The 25,193-nt window shown below is 41.0% G+C and overlaps 1 protein-coding gene across 4 annotated transcripts in view; it reads left to right on the forward strand.

The window, feature by feature from the left end:
• The window catches only part of LOC126365127 (peripheral plasma membrane protein CASK-like), a 1,978,716-nt gene that overhangs the window by 1,396,354 nt on the left and 557,169 nt on the right, over positions 1–25,193 (forward strand). Inside the window, exon 11 of one of the 4 annotated variants that reach the window (XM_050008120.1) lies at positions 4,253–4,399. The exons of the other annotated variants lie outside the window; for them this stretch is intronic. Within the exon in view, the coding sequence (XP_049864077.1) occupies positions 4,253–4,267 (15 nt within the window). The 3' untranslated portion in view covers positions 4,268–4,399. Of the gene's footprint in view, positions 1–4,252; positions 4,400–25,193 lie in introns of those variants that run through there. 4 annotated transcript variants of the gene reach the window in all.

Here is a 25,193-nt window from a genome sequence, read left to right on the forward strand (position 1 = left end):
AAATACGACCCGTTGTAATGACATGCATCTTCATATCCACGTATCAAACGAGTTTTTTGGCAAGAGATGTATAGAATTACACTTGAAATTTTCTTGGCATAACATTTAGCGGGTATCTGGCAGGTATTCCTGACAGCAAACACAAACAACAAAAGCCTTACAGGTACATGAACGCACTATAGCCAGCTATTGTTTGTTTTTACACGTTCCGTTCTGATGATATAGAGAGAGAGGAACGCCGCAAAGCGCTAGAGGTGGAGAGGCCGCCGTGCACCTTAATATTCAGGGAGGTCCGCTTCTGTCTTGAGGGCAATATGCGTGGGAGCCAGGGTGACATGACGTGCTGCTTGAGTTATGAGCCGGAACCCGGCCTGCGCTGTGCTCCAGGCTAGTCTAACCTACTTATATCGCCACGCTGATACGTTTCAACCTCAACTTTTTGAAAAGTGCAAGTTCGAGCTGCGCTGCCGTGTTACAACTTTCGTTATTAGGCATAGGCGCTATTATTAAGCACGACGGACGCCAGTGTCTACATACGACTTGAAAGAGTTTTGTTGTTCTGAGAGTGTTTGCGCAACGGCGAAACGCATGAGTCATAACCGTTGTGAGAGACAGGGTAACTGGTGGTCCATCTTGAGCATTCTGTTACACAATAGAAACGTGTTATGGTGAAACGTTAAATTTTCTAAAAGTCCTCTCCATCCAGCACAAAACTAAGGCAAGCTAGATCGACGCCCCGTGTCGCAAACAGAACGAATTACCGGCAGAAAGCGGATGTTGCAAGAAACGGAGGAAACCAGGAAGATATTGCCTCACCTAGCATGACCGTGAGCATTAATATTAAACTCAACAACATGGCCTCAGTGAGGAGGAGATGTCACTTCATTGTAACAGCTCTGCTTGATTTCGCAAGAGAGAGTTAAAGTTTCACATGAGCACCTATCAGACTGCTGATTTGGCGGAAAGGCAACAAGCTGGTGCGCTGAAAGTCATTCTTGCTTAATAGAGGGGCAGTGAAGTCCTTGAGCTCGGAGAAGTAGGACTTATTCGGCCAGCGCTGGGCAGGCACAACGTCATTGCTACAGCCGAGCAGTAACAAATACTCCGGTTTCCGAGACTTCCAGTGTGTTACGTTGCGGCACTCCAGATAGGAGGCTGAACCTATGAAGTGCGGCTACCGATCGCCAAGATGACTCCCGCTTTCGGTATTGCTGCCTGTCCGATCTGCCGTGTTCCATGAACTTGACGCCTATCTCAGTTGGATAATTTACAACGTCTAGTTTAGGAACTAGGTATAGAGCGCTGACGTAATAATTTATTTTTCACTGTGAAGGATCTGTATAAAGGAACTTGTTAATCGAATAAAGTTGTTTAAATATACCTACTCTTATCAGAACGGAGCTGTTCAATCCCATTAATCTTAATTTTTGGAATTTGACCGATTCCTACTTGAATCCTTATGTATCTTCGATTGTCAGTGCTGCTTCACGATCCACTATTTTACTGTTTTAATTTCTTATTGAGAAGATTCTGGAAACAGAGTAAGGGACAGGAACCATAAATGATATTCCGGTTTTCGTAAAGCTTTGTGCACGATATCACTATCGCCAATCTGATGTACAAATCCCAAGGTTTTAAAGAATTCTCTAATCCAGAGGGGCGGAGTTTTGGCTTCTGAAGTGGCACAGGATTATGCTTCGACGTACACAGCGGTAAGGAAAATACAAACAGAACAAATTGCAGTCTCTTCTTGTGGTCGCGATTCAGTTCCATAAACGAACATAAACTTTTTCAATACATAGATAGTTTTCGCCGTCCACCTTTCGTGATACATCCCTTTGGAACACGGAAATATACTCCATGAGATGGTTCTTCGAGAAGAGAATTCGCAGCGAATTAAAAAATAGTCAATATGATTGTTTCATATATCTTACGCCTGAAAGATAAATACCTGTACAACAGATCTTTTTCCAAATTTTTTTCAGTCAAAACACGCGCACCTCGAAAAGGAATCGCATTTTTCATGCCTTTGCGACAAAGACTAATGATTTAACGGAAAGGCCATTCAGTGCGACTTTCATGAACAACTGTTTCCTGCCATTAAGTTAAACGACCAAATGTGCGTAAAGTTAGCAGCTTTGAACTAATGATGGATTTTTCTTTTCTTTTATTTTCTAATATATTTGTGTGTAAAATTTATCTTTTAAGTACATTAATACGTAAGTTACTGATTTGTTGATTTTCATTTAAGTTTCACTTTAGTCTGCTAATAGTTGGCTGCGCTCGCTCAGACTTCGCTTTCTCAAGTAACTGATGACTCATTCCATGCATATACCTCGGGGCGCGTTTCGGCTTCTGTCTGATCAAAAACTGGTTATCTTTTTCGATTGTAAGGACCTTGAAAGCTGCGACGTGTGCTAATTCGTCAAGATTCTGAAAGAAATTCTTTTTTCTTTTCACTTCTTAAGTTTCGACGACCTCTCAGAAAATTTCTGTAGTTGCTGCCGTTGCTGATACAAACCTTCTAATTTTAGTATGCAGTTTCTCAGCTCGTGTTACGGAAGCCGTTAATTTTCCACATAAATTTTCACTTCCACGCAGTATGACACACTGATGTGTAGTTAATTTACACACCCACATATTGTAAAAGGAAAATATTAATGTTGGTTTTAAAATGTTAGTTTCACAGATGGTGGTTTACTCCCAGTGATTTTATGCTAATGCTTGTCACACAAATATATATAATTTTCCGTAAACGAACTGAAAACAAAAACGTTGTATCTGCTACGTCTACAAGCTTCCCTAGACAGTGGATGAAGATTCGGGTTTTCCGCGCTGGGTCGTAAACAGGTTCAATAATTTGTTCTTCCGTTCAGCTTATTTTGGGCTCTCTCTGCCTAGCTTGCGGTCGCTGGCCCGTCACATTGTCTGACAAAAGTGATACGTTCTGAGAACACATTCAGCTACTGAAATCGAAGGAGATAATTTGTCTACATTAGATTCTCGAGCAGAAGTGATACGTGTGCGAACTCGATATTTTTTCGGGAGATTTATTTAATATCCATCTAGCACACAGGTGAACGATCACGAGTGAACTACTTCCCGTAGATAAACGAATTTGCGCATATCTACAGTATACTGAAATTCAGAGCCAGAGGTCATGTACAGTTGTGCAATCTAAAGCATTTACGTATTTACGTATTGTCATGCCTAGTAGCTGTGGTGTTAAGTTCATGTTAGTCACAAGAATGCTCTGGAAGTTCCATTTTTTCCAAACACTAGGGTATTTGTATATTGCTGTGGCTTTTTGTGATTCTTTGTAAGTAAACATCTATATATTTTACTCATAAATGTATTAGCTTGTTATAAAGGTGTAGTAATGTGTTTTAAACAGTTTTCTGTGCTAGCGCAAACGTAATGTCTCACAGAAATAAATTGAGTTCATAGTATTGCGCCTTTAATGATCTGAAATAAATACAAGTCTCCACTTGACGAGCAGCAATTAAAGCCTCAAGTGCCTCCTTTATTATTTCTGGTAGTAAATAGTAAATGAAACAGGTAGAAGTTTTAATGACAAAATCAATAGCATTGTTTTTAAATTGTCAAGCTACTACGAATTAAATTGCCACATATTTACGAAAATGTGACATTAAATGCACCATACTGTTCTCAAAGTGATACATTTGAAATTAAGTTGTAAATGAACAAAACTTTATGTATGAGCTCACCATGAACAATAATAAAGCCGACTTCAGTACTAAAAGAAAATCTGCCCGGAAAATGATACTTAAATTCGACCGTCGCCTTACCGGGCGTAAGTTTGTCAACAAAACTGTACAATCAATAGCGGTAACAGACGCTTTCACGCTAAACAATACTCCTGCCGTACACTAGATGCTATTTGGAGATCCCCAAACATCGTTAACGTAAAAGAAATCACTTTAATTTTTTTTTAAATCGCAACAATCGCGACAATTTGTAAAATAAGGGACCATCAGATGAAATGTAAGAAAGGCAAATTAATGAGAAATGACAAAGTACTAGAAAATGAACCCATATGGCTAGTTAGAAATAATCACAGTTTGTGTGTCATTCTTACCGTCACTGGTATTTAAAGGACGTGGAATATGAATAAAAGTTCAAGAGCCGCGTAATGATCCTTTCGTAACGAAGATAGACAAAAACTATAACTTACAGTAGTTCCTCTGCCGTAGTTTGATTGTAATGTTATTCTCTTTTCTCTACGTTTCAGGTAAGGATCCTGTAGACTATCCTCTTGTCTTCGGGAAAGGGCGGAGATTATTCGAAGGTAATGTACTTCTTAAATATTAGCTTTCATGGTGTCTGAAATGATAAGCCTTCGAGGACCAAACAAGAGATATTTTGGGTTGTATTTTTTCCTTAATGTTATGCGACTTCTTTACATTAGAGTTCCCTATTTTCATCAAAGTGTTTGCAGGCTTTTCCAAAAGCAAATTTATGTAAGAAGACTCCCAGTTTCATTTTATACATCGGAACTATAAAGTGGTAGAATCTTCATCTCACCAACGGCCTGAAAGTATGCTGATGGGAGTGAAACGGAGGCGAGTGCGAAGTGCTGTTTGGAGCTGTTTTCCATGAGGCATATGGTTTTCAAATAGCTTCGTATCGCTTTGATAATGCATTTATGTTATATAGAGCGAAAAACTAAAAACGCAAAATATGTGTTCTCCGTTGCAGAAAGGGGTGGATGACATTGAATACAGTTCTAAAAGAGACTGCAGCTTAATGAATAATTTGTTACAAATAAAGATTTATGCCATACTGGGAGTCTAATTTACATTCTTTGTTTTTTGCGAACAATTACCTTAACACAAGAGAAACTTGTGTCTTTCAGTAACTCGTGCTCGGACAACCTATATGATAATGATGACTGGTCCAAGTTGGAATCCCTGTCAAGCTCAACCTTTCATTTGGCACGACTTACCCACAACATCACAGTTTCAGTATTTCCGAAAGATTTTCGTGATATAATTTCATGTCATTACAGTTTCATTGTTCGTTCCCGTTTCAGTAGAACTCGGGGACTCTTCTTTCTTGTAGCACCAGAAAGCTTGCAGTCTCATCAGTACAGTCCGCCGCTCTGTAGCCGCTGAGGATGAGGCTTAAATAACTGTAATTGATAAATAAACGTTCCATGAAAATTGTCACTGTGTTCTGTTTCTTCAAGAATGATCTTTAAAGTAGAAGACGGGCATAATTTTGATCGGTAATGTAGCACGAGCGTTGTTTTTACTGTATAGATACGTAAATGAGCAAATGATGATAATCTGAAAGCTATTTATTAAGGCTCGGATTTGTTTGTGAAAGCGGCCGTTGCGGATGGAAAGCTCCACTTGTCTGGAGACGTTAAAACCATTACGCTTCGCGTGCAGACAGGAAATATTCACGAGATTGACGCAACAGACGACCGTGTGTTATATTCCGTCCCGCATACCAGTTTACAGTATTATCATTAGTGCGTAAGCGGTACGAGCCAGCCAGCATTTCCACCACAAAAGGCCTCTTACGGTCCCTGATTCCAATTCAAGTTCCTCGAAGAAGAGGCAGCTCACAGGACGCTTTTGCCTTCAGGAATTCGGATATTTAATTATCCTTTTTTTTTTTTGCAATTCGGCTTTCAGCTGTAAATAAGTTAACACGACAGTTTTTGTAGTCGCCGGTTTTTGAAAGTGATTTAACATGTTGTTTCTACGGTGTCCAGTGGCGGACGAGACTACACAGTACGGAGACTACCAAACTACTCGAATTTTTCTCACTTTGGTTATACTCCCGTCTTGTTCTCTACACTAACTTTTCACGCTTCCGATTAATTCAATCAGACGTACCTTCCAGTCAGTTTTTTTCGTGTGTTATATTTAGATTCTCTCTTACTTTAGAAGACCCGGCAATACATTGCGGCTTCCCGAATTATACTTTTTCATGTTGATTTCGATTCCCGTGGCTCGTGAGACATTTCTGTTGGTGCTTCAAGTAATTTTCGGCGGGATTTCTGTTATTTTCATCGGCTTTGCTGAACGTCCTTCAATAATATCATTTTCAAACAAAACGCACTCGGTTCCTCTGGAAAATAGGCATGGTTGTCAGCGGATTTGGCATGGTCAATGTAAGGGTTGGCCGGATGCCTCGTCACCCTTTGAACGCAATGTGTGAACTCCAACTGTCTGCGTGTATTGTTATTCATGTGAAATGCGGAAGTTGTCTAAATTTTGCGAATTTAGATATCAACCCGTTATTCTCATAGTCGGATGTGGGGAAACTGCCTAAAAATCACACCCTGACTTGCCGCAGCACCGATCCTGGTCATTCAAGCGCCGGGCTGATTCGATCTGTGACCGCCCTAATATTTGTTCTACTCATCGGCGGTTGGAGGCCGTTGTACCTCACAGACTTTACCCCATAAGTACTAACAAGAGACGGAATAAAAATAAATAAATAAATAAAGAGAGAAACGTCAAGATGGTGATTTTTTAATGCTTGACGTATTCTGCATTGTCTCTCCCCACTCGACGACGAAGCACAGAATGTTTGTGAAAGCACGTGAAACTGGCAGAAAAGTCATTATTTGGGACAGAGCCGGCCAAACTTTGCACCCAATTTGCTCTTCTTCAACACGCACTATAGAATGTCTGGAACACTTGATTTAGAAATACTGCTCCAACGCGGTTTGTGTCATAACAAAATTGACACATACTGCTAGAAGTCCACTAATTAACACTGCCTGATCACAATTGGACGAATGCACTTTTGTTGTTCACGGTTGTCATTCAAGTTGCTACCGCAGTTACTGCGCTGACGTCGCTTACACGCCACGAATAAAATCACTCGCGAAACTTTCTGGACGGGCAGTGTATATTATCCACAAGCTCTTTGAGTAATATAGCACCAAATTGCAAGAAGACTACAATTTACCAGCATTAGGGCTGTCTTCCTGAATTTATCTCTTTACTTAGATTTACACAAATATCGTTAAGGCTACAAATTTCAGCACTGCACGAAATATCACAAATCTCAGCACCCAAACAGGCTGAGAACGTCCCTCTAAACGTTGGAGATTCTGTAGAGCAGTGTTTCTCAATCTAGGGGTTAATGTGTAATTTTCTCAGGGGTGACAACAGAAGGTCATGAAAATATTTTTTTTTAATGGATCATTACTCTTACCATTAATGTGTAAGATCGTAACACTGATTACACATGCCACCAATAAATACAGTTTTTTTTCAATTACTGGCATTAATGAGTGACACAACGTGGTGAAGATTATAGTTTGTGACACGAATGTAGGAACTCTATGTTTCTCACATCGTCTACGCATTCATGACAAGATAGTTGAGACACATGCATCACATATGTTTAAATATCTGATGAAAATTTTTTACTGGTTGTTGTAGTTCCCACAAGACAGTAAGAGTTACTTCAGAATGCACTTCGCAGTAGTAAACTAACTAATTAACAACTCAACACTATTTATGACTGTAATGGCTATAACACTGTTGCGGGAGCCACACTGTATTATTATTATTATTATTATTATTATTATTATTATTATTATTATTGTTATTATTAGTGGCAGTGCCAGACACAAAGCAGTGGCAGCGTGAAGTCTTCCAACGTCTTACAGTTCAAGACTCCATCAGTTAAGTGTTTCACAAACAGAAGGCCCAAGTATGTTGCACTCATTTTAACTGATGCGTTGATGGTACCGTACGACAAGTCTAAACTTGTCCCGAAAATTATTAAACGGGAAGAATACAGCTAAAGAAATATGCGATATAAATTTTAGCTACTAATACGCACTGTAAATATTTTAAAAGAAATATTGAAAATGCCAGATTCGTTGGCCGCCTGGAGGCTGGAGAGGTATTCACCCCTACCAGAGCTGTGGCATACTGCGCATGCGCAACACGCAGCGCGTGATCTTCATCGGTGGCGCATGCCAGGCAACATGACACAACACGATTATAATTGTAAAGCGAAGTTCGATAAGTGTTAAAATTTGTTCGTTAATTTCTTGGACATTTATTCGAAAAATGTTGAACTTCCGTTAGACACACTGAAAAATTAAGCAAGAATACCTTCGTAGCCTAAAGAAAATATGTACAGAAATAGCTTTCACTGACAAGGAATAGGCTGTGGATTTTTGGTTAGACGAATAATGGAGAAAACGCCTAAAGTTAAGCTGTGTGCAAAGTTTGTTTCGTTTTGTAAAATCTGAATATGAACTGTATAAATGGAAGACAGACACAGGAATTTAGAAATATGCTCCAAAATGACACTTGAGAAAATGTGAAAGAAAAACTGATTCGAAAGAATTACTGCGCCGCTACTGAACGATATCTGTGAGACTGTGCCCTCCGAATTGCAGGTCAGAAGAAAATTGGTGGTCTCCAAGCTTCTTCGGCCGGATTAAGCAGATTCAAGAAATCATAGAGAATAGAACGCCACAAAAATTCGAAGATTAGTTCAGGTCAACGTGTGGAGGAGATGCTTTTAATGGGCAATACTGTAAAGAAATTCATAGTTGACGTGAAGACGAAACTTCCTCTTGTCTCACGACATCTGGTGTGTCCAATGCCAGTCAGGTACGTTTCGTGAAAGAACTGCGAGTAAACTGCCCTTTATCATTTCGAGGCGAAAAGAAAGTCGGTTGTGCAATCGATGAATGCTATGACACGTGGGAGTACTGTTACTGCAGTCTTACGTCTATCGTAAGGGACGTCAAGGCAAATTAGAATAACAAATAAAAAGAAATGAGTCTTTAATTGCAAAAATTGTGCAACGGACGTATCAGAATCGGGAAAAACTGGAAAGAAAAAGTTGCCTTGCCAGTGTCATAAAACATTTCATTACTTTCTTAGACTTTTCGTCTGGACACAACGACGCGTCTTTCTTTGAGAAAGACGACGAAAAAATTATTGTTTTTTTATGTTCATCGGAACATTAATCTCAAACTTCGGTCATTTGTGCATTATCAGTTTGCGTCATCACGTTCTACGAATCTGATCAACTATGCCTGATACACAGAGCAAACTACATCCATACCCAATCCATCTAAATAAAACTCGTAATTGTGTGCCTGAATGCATTAATGTTCCTTTTATCAGATGTTTCTGGTGTAAGAAAATTGTTTTCTGGTATAAAGATAATTTTGTTTTCTCGATTTCGCGTTTTTGTGATATCTACGTGTACGGAAGAAACAAGGAAGTGTTTCATTGTTAGCAAAATATACATTATCCAATAAATTATCATAAGAAGTGTCATACAGGAATTATTATAAAATAATAGATGCGTAAGAAATATTTCGTTTCCACAAAGTAAAGTCTCGATTGTGGAGGTTGTTTTTAATGAACATCAAACACAGCCTTAATTTTTTCCTCTGCTACTCATCTTTGTAAACGTTACATCAGAAACAGTTTACCTATCCATATGACCTGAAAGTTATTCAGAAACTTTATTATACGTGACGTTTTGGTATGGTTTCGGTGTTTAAAATTCATAAATGTGCACCTTGGATTTTCGTACTGGGCACGAAGGGCTGTGCAAACCGCTGAGTACCTTTAACATTTTTTTTTTAATACTTGCAATTCGTCTTAGCAGGTAAAATTTTGACACCTTACGGTGATTCCCTCCTGTGTACAAAATTCCAGGGTCTGTTCCGGCATGTCGGATTGGATCATTCCCTCACGAGCGGATTTTAAATATGGTTGCAGGGTGGGGGCGAATAAGTATCGGTAGGAAGAGGAGCGGTGCAGTAGAAATACATTTTGTAACAAGTATCTCCTCACTGTGCATAGACAGCTTTTTTTCTGAGAAAGGGTTGTAGGTAGCAATACTGAAGCACTTAAAATTCTTCGTCCTTCCATAGAAAGTTCTTAGAAATAATCAGTACCAGTTGTCCCACTGATTGGTTAGTTAGTGAACTAATAAAAAAACATAAAAACTACATGTGATTTATCTTAAAGCATTTTAGAAGTAAGTGTTCCGAGGAAATTCTTTTTCATTCTAATGTTTAGTTAGGTGCTAACGCTGTGGTGGTGGGGGAAAGGTGGGGGGTGTACTCACGAATATCATGTTTCACTCAGGGGTAATGGCCTCAGAAAGGATGAGACCCACTAGTGTAAAGTAAGGTTTCTCAAACCGTGCTCCGTAGAACACTGATGTTCTGCGGTAAATGAATAAGTGCTCTGCGAAAAGCTATGTTTTGACATTTGGGCAATAGTAATTATTTTTTTAATTTTATTATTATATCTGTGTTATTAGTTATTATTTAAAACTGAAGTTGTCGCTGAGTAAAACAATATTTTCTCATTATTTCAAAATTTTATTAACCTTCAAAATAAACAAGTTGTTCCATCGAAGCAGCTAGGTTCTCAAAGTGTTCCGTGAGAGGAAAAGTTTGGAAACACTTGGTCTAGAGCAGGGGTCTCCAAACTTTTTAGTCCGCGGGCCACATTGACTCCTCCACGAAGTCATAAGGGCCAAGAACTACCTAGTGGGATTAAAGCACACTAGCTCGCCATTATCACCATAATGTAAGGCTAAAGGAAAGATGAAATCGTAAAAATCTAAGGTTGTGGGAATAGCTAGCACTGAAACGAACTATGATTTTTATTTAATTACATAATTTTGATTGGTGGACGTACCTGACCGAAATTCTGGCGTATTTTATACTGGCGAATTTCACAGACAAAAAAGTATATCACTGCACATTCTTCACGAAAGTGTCCTGCAGAGTTAACCGAAAACTCAAAATCATTGTTATCAACACTATAACTGCAAGACAATGTAATCAAAAGAATGTGAAACCTTGCTTAAGAAGCATCTTCCATAATGATTGATTATTTATGCTAGTCGCCGAAGTGGCTTTCATTTGAAAGGCTTGCACCAGACTCGTGAGTAGGCTAAAATGCAAAGAATTTTTTTAGTTAATATGTTTTCGCCAAACTAGTCTTAACCGTTCTTTTTTTTCACTATCGCACGGAGAATGGTCTGTCAGTTTATTGCGGATAGTCACAAGTTTAACCATGACCTTCCGCTTTGTAAAGATAGAGCTCCGACAATGTCGCGGTGTGTTGGTCGCGATAGGCATCGAAACTCAATTGTTGCCAGTATAGGTACCACCTGAAATATTTGGCGGGCCGGTTTGCCGGCCCTCGCGGGCCGGTCTAGGCCCGCAGACCGTAGTTCGGAGACCCTTGGTCTAGAGCGCGACGTGTGTTCAAGCCTCCTGTAGGGGCTACTGTACAGTCGTTCTCGCCATGCGTCTGAAGTTCCGCGCTAACACAGTATTACTTAAGCGTGCACGTTCTTGATAAAACAAAGCTGTCTCCTGCTTGGCTATGGAGGTTGGGCGCTGATAGAGCGAGCACACGGGGACTCAGCGCTCTTATGAGGGCGCCCAGATTCCGGCGCACGCCTGCCACCAGTGACAGCGCTGCTTGTTCCAGAGCCCCGCAAACAGCCTCCCTCCTCCCGACGCCGCGTTAATCCGCGGCCGAGGAGGCAGATAACAAGCATTGTCCGGAAGCGGCTCTGCTGGCGGCAAGGCGCCCCCACACTCTCTCTCCATAACGCCGCCGTGACCACCATTTCCATTATACTCGCCTAGTTTGTATACCTTTTACCCTTATTCGGTCTTTTCCGCATTGGGTGGTACATAACATAAATCAGTTCAAACTTCACACTGATACTTACCGGTAGAGATTTCATTTTATGCTCCTAATACAGAGTGTTTCAAGAAGAATTATCTACATTCTACATTTATACTCCGCAAGCCACCATACGGTGTGTGGCGGAGGGCACTTTACGTGCCACAGTCATTACCTCCCTTTCCTGTTTCAGTCGCGTATGGTTCGCGGGGAGAAAGACTGCCGGAAAGCCTCCGTGCGCGCTCGAATCTAATTTTACATTCGTGATCTTCTCGGGAGGTATAAGTTGGAAGAAGCAATATTTTCGATACTTCATCCAGAAACGCACCCTCTCGAAACCTGGACAGCAAGCTACACCGCGATGCAGAGCCCCTCTCTTGAAGAGTCTGCCGTTATCCGATTATGGACGGTAATAATTCGGAAACATGGGACTTGACGGCAAGGAAATGTGTGTTCTTTGAATAGACAGACACAGAGTTTCAGAAAATGGCTATTAGATGTCGCGCAATGTGTCTTCTCATTTTGCAGTCATTCAGAAGTAAGATGGTGTCCACTCAACAGAAGGCATTTTGCAGTTTGCGAAGAGTGAGTCAGTGATTACGAGGTCCAGCGTTCTGTTCGTCGGCGTTTTGGCATTATTCCGCTTGCACGCAAGAACATTTGTCGTTGGTATCGCGAGTTTGAAGATACAGGGTGCTTGTGCAAAGGGAACAGTCCAGGTCGACCTCGCACTTATGATTACGTCGTGGAAACAATTTGGCAAATGTTTGAGCAGAGTCAACGGAAGTCTACTTACCGCGCAAGCAGAGAGCAGGCAATGCCTCATACGACTGTATGGCTTGTGTTAAGGCATCGTTTGGTCTATAAACCAGACAGAGTACAATTAGCGCAAGCTTTTCGAGTTGGTAATAAAGGGAAACAGGATGACTTGAACAATGCTCTACTAGAGTACATGGAAGACGATACACTTTTAAACGCTTAATTTGAGTGTTGAAGCTACATTTCGTGTTAGCGGTGCAGTAAACGTAACGCCAGTTTCTCACTGACAGTGGCTCAAAGCAGAATAGGCCGCACGGGACCCTGCGACATTGCCCTGCGTTGTTGGCTTCCTTGATCGCCAGAAATGTGGTGACATTTGAAGGAAAGTGTGTTTAACTCTCCTTTACCTCGCGACATAGAAGACGTGAAGAACAGAATAACAGCCATCATAACTCCCTTAAACGCAGCTACATCATGTAAAGTTTATGACGAATTTACGTATCGTCTAGATGATGATCGTGCTGCTGCCGGCGGACGCATAGAGCATTTATAATGGTATAGCAACAACTTTAACGTTTTGTGTGTATTTTGCAGTGCATCTCATGTTTGTAGTATGTTTTTATCAATAAATATAGATTTCTGAAATCAAGTCATTGTTTTTAAAGCACCAAGTATTTCATATTTGTATCGGTTTTTCAGCGAGACTCAAGAAAGTTGTTGTTACTGCATGTCAGATTAATATCTCGTTCGACTGACTTATTACTTTATATTCGTTCTAAAAAAATATCGTAATACTCCAACTGAAAACGTGTTCTGCAATTCTACTACAGAGGACATCAGCGATGTAGGACTACAATTCGGTACATCTGTGAGGCGACCCTTCTTGAAAGGGCTGGTGAGTATTCAGCAATATGACAGGAGCCATAATTCCAATCAAAAAAGGTAGTAGACATGGGCTTCAAATGTGCAATATACCTGAATAGCTATTAGCACTTTCCGCCTTCGCTACTGTAAATCACATCTCTTATACTGACTAAATGCTCTTAGCTCGAAAGTTAAGCATTTTTTATTACAAGATGTACATTTTTTAGATGGCACTGCTCATACTAACATTTAAAAAATAAACTTTTGTTACACTGTGGACAAAAATAACTCCTAAGGAAATGTAAACGAAGGGAGAGATTATAAATAAACTGAAATTCAAGCAAAATGAGAAATAAAAGTTATGAATGCATTAACATGGAAGAAAATCTAAAATGATAAAATGGGAGAAGTCGAAGTTAGTATACGAAAATATTTAAAATCTCATGGAAAAAGATTGCAAATGAAGAAAGAATGACAGGAAGAAAAACGTGTGAGCAAATACAAAGGTTAACATTATGATTAAAATGATGCAGAAGAGCATTACAAATAAAAAAAATATTTAAACGAATTAATATAATAAAAATAACAAGCAGTATAGTTCCGTTAAAGATTTGAAAATAAAAATTACAAGCGCTTAATGTATATTCAAATATTATCTGTCACTGACCATGGTAATGCTTGGTGAATCACGTGGCTACAGCATACACTTTCCCTCGTGACATATATGGAAAATCGACAGTTAAAATTAAACTCAAATACTGAGTCAATTCCAACACTTGCTGAGCCCATTAGTGCCGCTGCCGTCGTAGATTTTGTAAACTCTCCTCGAAACTACACACTTGTATACGAAATCGAGCGATTGTCTGAAGACATTGTAGAGGGAGTGTCTTTAAATATGTAGCTAGATAGTGTATACCGCCGAAAAAAATTAGTGCACCGTTTTAGAAATTTCCAATTGACTCACGATTTATAGTTTCAACAGTGAATATGGAGTACACTGAATGATTACATTTACTGGTCAATAGCAAAAATGTTTTTGAGGTAACAAGTGTCGACCCTTGCTGAAACACCCATAATAGTTGTAAGTAGACTGTTTAGGTTTTTATGTTGGTAACACCACGTAGCGCTCTGTATGAAAATCACTGACCGTGCTGTGTGCAGTCTGTGGCTGGTTTGCATTGTTGGAATACTTGCTATTGTAGTGTTGGGCAGTAGGATGTGAACAGCGTGTATCGTTGCGCAGTTGGAGGTGAGCCGCCAGCAGTGGTGGATGTGGGGAGAGAGACGGCAGAATTTTGAGAGCGGATGACCTGGATGTGTGTCCGTCAGAGAAATGACTTTTTTAACACTATTAAGGTAAATACATTGTTTGTTCTCTATCAAAATCTTTCATTTCCTAACTATGCCTATCAGTAGCTTGAATCTTTTATTTAGCTGGCAGTAGTGGCGCTCGCTGTATTGCAGTAATTCGAGTAACGAAGATTTTTGTGAGGTATGTGATTCATGAAAGGTATAGGTTATTGTTAGTCAGGGCCATTCTTTTGTTGGGATGATTGAAAGTCAGATTGCGTTGCGCTAAAAATATTGTGTCAGTTTAGTGTTGATCAGAATCAGTAATGAGCGAAATGTCTTGAGTATGTTCAGTTCTGCTCAGCTGCTTGAAAATCAAATAACGTAAGAGGTTTATCAGTCGTTAATGATTTTTCTATGGGGACGTTTCATAGTACGTGGTGTAGCTTCCACAGGCGACAATGCAACTGCTGACTCTGGCATCCAGTCGATTCTACAGATGGGAAATGGTATCTTTGGATACGTTATGTCACGTATCCTCTATCTATTCACGTAGTTCTGTAAGAGTTGTTGGTTGACGAGTCACTTCTCGTCCCATCATATCCCACACATGCTCGGTTGGAGACAAGTCTGGAGATCGTGCTGTCCAGGGAAGTTGCTGCAAGTCAGGCAGAGGACGTTGAGTTTCAGGGGCAGTGTGTGGGCGAGCATTATCCTGTTGGAACAACACACAACCATTCTGTAGCAAGAACGGCAAAAGAATGAGTTTAACGACATTTTGTAAGTAACGAGTGCTGGTTAGCATCCCCACCAGATACACCAAAGGTGAACGAGAGCTGTAGCTATAGCGTGGGGCCAGTGTGTGTTGGTGAATGCGCTCTACGAGACAGCTCTCACCAGGTCTTCGTCGTGCACGCTGACGACCATCACTTGCGTGCAAGCAGACTGAATGCTTTTATCGCTCAAGACCACGGCGCTCCATTCCATCTTCCAAGTGATCCTCTGAGGGCAGCAGACGAACCGTGCACTTCGATGCTGTGGTGTGAATGGAAGAGTGTGAGAATATTCCCTGACTGCCTCGCTCGCAGCACACCGAGCCTTTTGGCTGTGGGCATTCCGTATAAGGGTAGACACAGATGGCGCTCTGGTAGTATGCCGCTACGCTATCTGTTGGCGGGCGACGTTGAAACCATTATCAGTACATCTGCTGTCCCCTGTGTGGCATATGCCGTCATCGGATCAAAATCGGCTTCATCTTTTCAGTTGTACTAATTTTCTTTTTCCGGCAGTGTATATAGACAGTATAGAGACTTTGCCGTCGCGTGTATACACATGAGTTTCTTGTTCCGCGAGATTTGCTGCATGTGACTGACGTTGTTGGGATTGCGGCTTGTGCAGTGATAATAAGGGACAGTGACAGAAATCGAAAGAAGATGATAGTGGAAACGTGAAATGTTTGCGGTGGGGTCTTCTAGGCTGCGACGCTCGCCACTATTTGTGGTTCCTCGTTCTCAAGGTTTTCATGCTATGTGTTACAGCTGTCCTGAAAATAGAAATTTTTATCATTACCTGTTGCCACCGTTCACTAACTTACTATGATCGTCAGATACATGCTCATTGAACAGATATTTCGCACTACTTCCACGATATTACCTACATGTACTAACTAAAGATACTAGTTATTTGTTACAGCTGCCATAAACAGAGATGACAGGAGATCTGTTGCTGATACTAGGTAGAATTATACTCATTGCTTTAGCAGTGTCAATGACAAACACGTACTAATATTGGCTCCAGAACGCTGTGGAAGCTTGATTTTTAATTACTGAGGTACATTTAGCATTGTGATGCTTGAAGTTGCTGAAAGTAACTACAAATCAATTAATGCTGATGTTGGATGCCAGGGCGGATTTCCGGTGGTGATTTATTCAAGGATACCTCCCTCTACAAAAAGCTAGAGCAATAATCCCTAAATGTGCCAGTTTGTGAAGCGTTACCCGGAATAATACGTCCAGTCTCATTCATTTTTGTGATATACGACGCATTGGCAGTATGTACTTACACGATGAAGCAATACTCAGGTCACAAGACAGGATCATCGAGATGAAAGAGTTTCTAACTAAAGACAGCGCAGAACACGTAGGAAAATTGAAAATGTTTTTGGCACCATGTCATCAAAATTACTATTAAAACCGATGCCTGTGGTACCTCCAGAAAAAGCAAATGCCTTTATTTTAGCTTGCGTGTATCTGCACAGATTTTTGCGCTTTTTTGCGCAGTAACCGCGTATCCAGAAGTAACTACATTCCAGCTGATATTTTTGATTCGGATGACGCAAATGGGAACTTCATTCACGGATCCTGGAGGAAGGAAATGGATGAGAATCTATCTGCAAAACTACGCTGACAGTCGAAACAAATTGCATGAAATACGGAATGCATTCAGAGATAACTTTCTTACGCCTCAGGAGAGTTTTCAGAGCAATGTTATTGTTCACTAAATTGAGTCCAACTAGCTTACACAATTTAAAACTGTCAATCATTTTGAAAACGCTTTTACAGACACCCTAAGAAACGGGTTCTAGTTACAAGGTATGTTATAAATATTTTAATTACTGTATTTTAATAATATTGTTTTCTGCTGTACATTCATGTGCAAAAATTAAATAAAAATGTATTTGTAAAGTACTGACATTGCCTTCAGAGCTTCCTGATACATTGTTTCTTTCCTCGTCACAGTCAGTGTTTCTGCTGCCTCTTGATTCTGAACCTTCCAGTAGAAGTAACAAGTTTTCGTATGCGAACCACGTATTGTCTATAGGAGATGCCACAATATTCTCTGTCTCATTGATTTTTTTTTTTGCTCCTGATGAAAAGCTGGTTTCAAATTTTAGTTTTATTCGACATCATTTCTTGATACTTCATGTAATTTTGGCTTGCTCAGCGTAACCAAATTTCTTATTATTGCGATTTTTATATTCGGAATTACCAACTTCTCAAAGATACGATGCCGCGTGAAAATATTCAATCAATTGCACACTTTCTCATTTGGCTAAATCTTGGTAAGTGATGTTTAATGATAGGTAGAGCAAAAATAATAAAAAAACCGACGAAGCGTATTCTACAGCGCAGAGAGAATAACTAGAGGTAATGTCCTCCAACATATTGCTCAGCATTGTCTAAGAATTGTCTCATGTGTCCCATGTCACAAGGTTCCCGATTTTGTTGCAAAATTGTGCCAGTAGACAAGAAGTGTTTCTCAGCTGTTTATATACAAAATCGGTCGATTATCCATAAACACTGCCCACATACAAAAATCGCTCGACTTCGTATACTGGTGTGTACAAGGCCTTAGACACACAGCAGGCCTCTTTCGCCGGAGGTTCGAGTCCTCCCTCGGGCATGGCTGTGTGTATGGTTCTTAGCGTGAGTTAGCTCAAGTTAGGTTAAGTAGTGTGTAAGTCTGTGGACCGATGACCTCAGCAGTGTGGTCCCTTAGGAATTAACACACATTTGAACTCATGGCAGGGCCACTCGCCTGTTGTACCGCACTACGTGAGGTGGTGTTCGGTTGTTGTGTGTGTGTGTGTGGGGGGGGGGGGGGGGAGACCAGACAGCGAGGTCATCGATCTCATCGGATTAGGAAAGGAAGTTGGCAGTGCCCTTTCAAAGGAACCACTCCGGCATCTGCCTGGAGTGATGTAGGAAAATTACGGAAAACCTAAATCAGGGTGGCCGGACGCGGGATTGAACCGTCGTCCTCCTCCCGAATGCGAGTCCAGTGTGCAAACCACTGCGCCACCTCGCTCGGCACGCTACGTGAGGCAACAGCAGGTCACGTGCATCTGCACAGCGTGTTAAGCAAGTGACTGGGAACGAACGGCACTCAACGCGGGTTCGCCACGCGGATGTTGTGCTCTAGAGGGGGCCCGGAGCGGGCAGAGAAATTTGAACTCATACCGAGCGTATCTACAGTCGGTTCTCCCACGCACCTTTGGCGAATGGAACACATAATGGGGGTGCGGCGTATAAATTTAAATGTAGGTACAGGAAATTGTGCACGATCTGTGGTGTGGCCTAACGTTTGTTCGCTCAATACACAGTGTCGACCATGAAGGAGCACTTACCTTTTGAGGGGGCAGTTTACACACATCAGTGCTGCTTGTCATTGCTGGTGCCAGAGTTTGCTTCTGTCGGGCCGCAGTGCCGACGTCATCGGTGGAACCGTTGCGCATTATGCGGCGTTAATGGCGGCGGGTTTATTGCGCGGAAAGCCGGCTGATAGAAGCGGCGGCGCGGCGCTCGGGAGACGGCGAGTGCGCTAGCGTAACGCGACACAATATGTCAGACTGCAAGGAAGACCATTACGCTCAAATAACTGGCTGCAGGTGCCATGATATTACTGCTCTGTCGTTAAGCTGCCAGTGTTATTCATCTGCGCCGGCGGAATTAAGGGTGCTCCAGTAGCAATGACTCAAAGGATAAGTGAAACTATATGAGATACTATTGCGTGTTGCGACCATCTCTGCCAGTGGTTATCGTTATCAGATAACGCCTTCATCTTAATGTTAAAAAGTACTTTATACATCGTGACTTCATTATAAGCTGTGTTTTGGCGTAAAAATTGAAACGATTAGTGAAGTGGCCTGTTACGCAGACGCTAGTTGACAACTGATTCACAGTTTCGGAAATTTTTCTTTGTTTTTAATTGTCCACTACTTTCGACTCGTACATTTCTAATCTCCCTTTCAGGTCATATTATCACGTAATTTTACATAGGTAGGTGATAATATGGATTATTCTCAAGACGAAATATAGAACTATGATCTGTTCCAAATGGCTTCTGAAACAAGGCTATTTGAGACTGTCAGGAATGGGAGCGCCGCAGGAAGCAAACCCCGCGTACGAGTAAGAGGGCAGCTTATGTTAAACGATCTGAAAAATACTCTGAAATTGCCGGTGATAAATTTAAACTGAGTTATAAAGGAAAATACACAAGTAAAAACGAGGTGGAGATTGGTTGGTTGATTTGGGGGAGAGGATCAAACAGCAAGGTCATCGGTCCCATCGTATTAGGGGAAGGATGGGGAAGGAAGGCGGACGTGCCATTTCCTGGCATTTGCCAGAAAAGGTTTAGAGAAATTACTGAAAACCTAAATCAAGATGACGGGACACGGGTTTGAACCTTCATCCTCCCGAATGCGAGTCCAGTGTGTCAACCACTGCGCCACCTCGCTCGGTAACGAAATGGAGGTGTCTTTATTCTTGGTTATGTGGAAGTGCATGACGACATTCAGGGGTAGGTTAAACACATGGTAAAATAAGATAATTCTATCGTTTATTAAAAATATAATGGTTGTTAATTCCAGTGACTATTATTTCATCCTATTAAGTTCAGACAGGTGAGCAATATACCTAATTTTCGTCCATGGCCGCCTATCCCATGGAGCATAAAATAGTAATTTGTTATGTTTCGATACCCTTTTCGAATAAAATGCCATCCGGTTTCATCGTAAGATTTTGACTTCGTTCTTAACGCCAAAGATGGGGCGGCGGTAGTGAAGTGCGGTGTACATGCTGTCCCTGAAAATGTTCGTAATCCAAATGTTTACTGGCTGGCAACGTGGTGTAATGGCATTTAACATGCATAAGTCAGAAAATATTGTTACCATATTAACCTTTTTACCCATGCCTGTAAGGGATGTTATGTAAAGTTTGACTTAATTGTAATAACATTTATGTGATATCACTGCCCACAGAAATCTAACAACATTAAACACAGAGAGTATGAGTAACACAAAAAAAAATTAACATGCACAGGAGCATATTGCAAAATATATCTGAAGGTGGGGTTGGTAGCCCCGAAAAGGGTACTTCAATAAGGAAACTGAAGACCATTCTCGCAGCCAAAGTTTAATATATTTATAGCTAGAGAACCAGGCAGTGCTTTGCTATTCCTAAATACGAGGTGTGATTGGAAAGTTTTAAGAATAGGCTTGTAATTGCACAATGGTGGTACTTACTTGCTACTGTGATGAATCTCCTTCAGAATAGTCCCCTTCTGACTGAACACACCAACTCCAACGGTTTATTCACTTTGGAAACATTCCTGGAATTTTTTTTTTTTCGTGGAGTGTTTTAAGGACACTCTCCGTATTTGCCTGGATGCCCTCAATCGAGTCAAATCGTTTCCCTTTCAGTAAAAATTTCTGTTTAGGAAACAGAAGTCCGCAGGGGCCAAATCAGGGGAATATGGTGGTTGTGGAAGCATAGGAATTTTGAATTTGGTCAAAAATTCAACGATGGAGAAGGCACGATGAGCCAGAGCATTGCCATGGTGTAGCACCCAACTGCTGTCTTTACACAATGCAGGCCTTTTCTTCCGAGCCTTTTCGCGCAAACGTTGAAGGACACATATGTAGTATTCCTGGTTGACTGTCTGTCCTCCGGGGGTAAATTCATGATGCACAGTACCTGTAGAATCGAAACAAATCACTGACATTGTCTTCACCTTCGATCGACTTTGCTGTGCTTTTTTCGGTCGTGGTGAAGCTGGAGTTTTCCACAGTGAAGACTGCACTTTGGTTTCAGGATCATATCCATACATCCACGATTCGTCACCTGTAATTACCCTATTTAACAAATCTGGGCCATTTTTAGTCCGATTAATAAGTTCTTGGCACACTTCAAGTCGGTATTGTCTCTGGTCACTTGACAACACTTCTGTATGAATTTTGTGGACACTCAACGCATGTTCAGATCTTCAGTAAAGATTGACTGAACTACATACAAACTTAAATTAAGTTCATCAGCCATCTTCCTGGTTGTAGTTCTACGATCAGAGCGCACTAAGTCGCGAACTTTTTCTAACATTTTCATTCGTTTTTGAGGCGAAAGGACGACTGGACCGTGATTCATCTTCAAATGATTCGCGGCCATTTTTAAATCTGTTGAACCAGACAAAAATATTTAACTGGCTCACACAATTATCTCCAAAAGCTGGTTTTAATAGTTTGTAAGTCTCAGAAACTGATTTCCCGGTTTTGAAACAAAATTTCACACTAACTCGTTGCTCCGTTTTTACGTCCATTTTCACGCAGACAGAATCCGGCAACAAGCCTTAACAGACCTGCACTCAGCCAGCTGCTGCAACGAACTGAATAAAGGAAACGCAGTTTCCTTTCAGAGGGCGTTCAAGGACAAGGTAATGACTCACTCGCCACCCTTCGTGTACCTGCCCGCCAAACCAGTAAGTAGTAGCGCATCCATTCTTAAAACTTTCCAATCACATATTGTATGCATGAGAATGGATATATGTCCTAATCTCCTTCTCCTAACATCTCTCTATCCTTCTCCCCATCCCCTCCCCCCGTCACTTTGTCTCCTACTCGTGCCCCCTTCTATCTGTCAATCATCTTTGCGCCACTCCCTGTACGTCTCTTATCCCACAATCTGTCTATCCATCTCCTCCTCCCTCATATCTCTGTCCATATCCTCTTTCCCCTTCTTTATCTACACCCCCTTTCCCCTTCTCAAGTCCATTTCCTACTCCCTTCTCTGCGCATCTCTTCCTCCATCCTCTCTCTGACCTTATTTATTACTGCAAATGGAACTTCAGTTGGGAATAGGAGTCAAAAGGAATGGGTAAATCGGTTGGAAACATTAGAACACGTGGTATGAGAAAGACCTTTCATGCTGCTGGGTTTATAAAGTTAGCCATAAACAGAACTTTTCTTGTTTTCTGTTAAAAATGACTGTGAATAGAAAACAAAACCGCATAATTTCACAGCATAGCTAAGCATGTTCTTCCTCGCAGCTGGTTTAACAGAAAGTGTTAATTGTACATTATTATTCGATTTACGACCAAACTTTATCCACGCTTTCCAGCAGTCGCATTGACTCAATGACCACGTAGTTGGCTTGAGTTGTGCACTCGCCTCACTGGTAGCATTTTTTTCCAAAGAAATATATCACAAACTGAAATCAATTGAATGCCTGCAGCACACCAAATATATGATCACCACTGAAAACACACTGGAATATCGCTTTCAGTTGTATTCTTTTCCGGAAAATATCAATATTCAATGCGGAATTAGCAGATGTTATGAAAATATGCAACTGCAGAATTGTCAAGCTGACCGTCACATTTCTTTCATTGAGATTATCATACAAAAATACCATCCAAATTTTCGACTTTTCTGGTGGGCTTTCCGAAAATTTTCATTCATACAAACCTTGTTCTGACAGTCACATACCAGCCAAATCGATCGAGCCGTTTTCAGGTGGTGATCTTTCATATATTTGCACAGGTTTCAGCTTACCACACGACACCGTTCCCGCTTTTCATCATGACTGAAAGTTTAAACACCTAATTTTCTTTTTTTCCTTTTTCTATATTCATCCTCAACAATACGCAGTTTTTCTACGACACTAGAAATAAAGGCATAGAGTGTTAAGTGCACGAGTGTAATACGTCCTCCTCCAAGAGACGAGCAGCCTAGAGTCCTATTGCTGCCTGAAATCCACCACTCCTTACAGTGTTGATCCTATCGAGATTTGAAAGCAGATCGCAGGTAAAATTCTCCCCTAGCGTCTTTTTAAACGGAATGTTATGTCACATCTTCAAGGTAGGCGGTATTAGTTCATAATCAAGTACAATGCAGAGAGAAGTAGGAGGAATGAACTAAATTAAAAATCAACACAAAAAGCTATTAGCTATGAAGTACTCAAATTTGGTTATTAACTTTGTGTACGATCGCGGGGCGACCGAGCGATCACGATACCGTGCTGATGTTCGTCAAATATCTTTCCCCGGTTTTTGGAATTCAGTAAGTTATCATTATTCGCCAAGATAGCGGATACCGTGAAAACGAAGGCATTTCAGGCATAATCCTCTCTCGCCTTCGAGTATCTAACCTCAAGGAGAAATGGCCGATGAAAAATCGTTGGGGGGTCTAAGAACCCCACGCTGCAGTTGCTTCAGAATTTGCTGCAAAACAGCCTAATTAGATTGGTGTCATCAGTCGACTGTTTTCGTCCAGATAGGAGCAGTCATTAAGAAGGATCCACTCTCACTTTTTAATTTGACTTTGAAGAAAAAGCAACTAATTCGACGGGCGATTATTTCGTACATTGTATTAATCGAAAGTCGCAATACCACATCTGCAGATTCAAAGATGGCAATAGGAATGTAAGATCGCCGCCATATCTACCAGTCAGTAGCTGATAAAACGTTGTTCTGCTTCTCTCTCTCTCTCTCTCTCTCTCTCTCTCCCCTCCCCTCCCTCTCCCCCTTCTCTCTCCCTCCCTCCCTCCCTCCCTCCCTCACACACACACACACACACACACACACACACACATACACACGTAATGTTTTAAATTCTCCTTGTTAATGAATTCCTATTACTCGAATTTCAGAGTAGTGTGAGCCAGTTGATTCTAGCCTTCATGTGTGATTATTTATGCACTCCTTGCCATTCTTTTCGGTGCTGTTACTATTCACACAGTGTGCTTTAATTATCTGTGCATTTCAAAATCATAATGTATCCGGTTAGTTAGTTAGTTAGTTAGTTAGTTAGTTTGTTTGTTTGTTTGTTTTTCTTTTTAAATACGACTCTCCTTTGACTGGAGTTTGTAAGGCTCTTCTCCTGTAGATCATCGCAAATTTGACAGAGACGAATTATTTGACATAACTTCACCTTAACAGAAGGAGTAGAAACGTGATACTATGGTATCATAGTCCTGATACGATGTTCTCAGAAAGGTCTCCATTTTATAGGAATCCGTCCAAAGGTACATGCTACGATCTCTTGGAAAAATCCATCGCACTTGGGGACGAAACGTTGGGTCTGTTCAAGAAATTCATTCGATCACGGCACAATAGCTAGGAGTAGGTCGCAGGGTGAGAGCAAAGCCCACAACCGGTACGACACACTGCGTGCACACTCTGGGGACAATATCATGACCTTACGCCTACGATATTGTCATAATTTGGTGATATTTTTGTCGACACCGGTAAACTAAAATCTACAGTAAAATGAATGAGAGAAAGTAGAACTATTTCGTACGATGTACGGAAGTGTACTTTGAAAAATGACCACAGCCATACTAACCTCCTCCGTTACACTGACGCCTCTAAAATTTACACAATTGCTTATCCTGCACGTCATGTAAAAGTATTAAGAATAATTTTCAAGTCAGTCATTGGCGTGAAATTAACGCCATTGAATCTAGCACTTCTGAGCATAAGGATTAGGCTTACTAGTCCAGTAATTTTCACTTCCACAGAAGCTTAAACTGGTTAACCAGTTTGGTGTGGCAGTACGGGATAGCAAAAGTAAAACCGAAATTTTAAATTTGACGTCTAAAGAATATTTTACTCAGGAGAATCTTACAAACATGCCGTCCTTTGAACATCGCACAGACTCCCGTTTGGATGACGTAGTTGTAAACATGCCTGATATAGAAAAAAAACTGAAAAAGTTGAAAGTATGTAAGTCAAGTCTTGACGAAATCCCAGTTCGGTTTTACGAAGAGTGCAGAGTGTTCTTCAGCAATGGCCTCTTACTTAGCTTGCATTTAGCACGAATATCTT

This window comes from Schistocerca gregaria, chromosome 1 (genome assembly GCF_023897955.1).
Source record: "Schistocerca gregaria isolate iqSchGreg1 chromosome 1, iqSchGreg1.2, whole genome shotgun sequence".
Taxonomy (NCBI): Eukaryota; Metazoa; Arthropoda; class Insecta; order Orthoptera; family Acrididae; genus Schistocerca; species Schistocerca gregaria.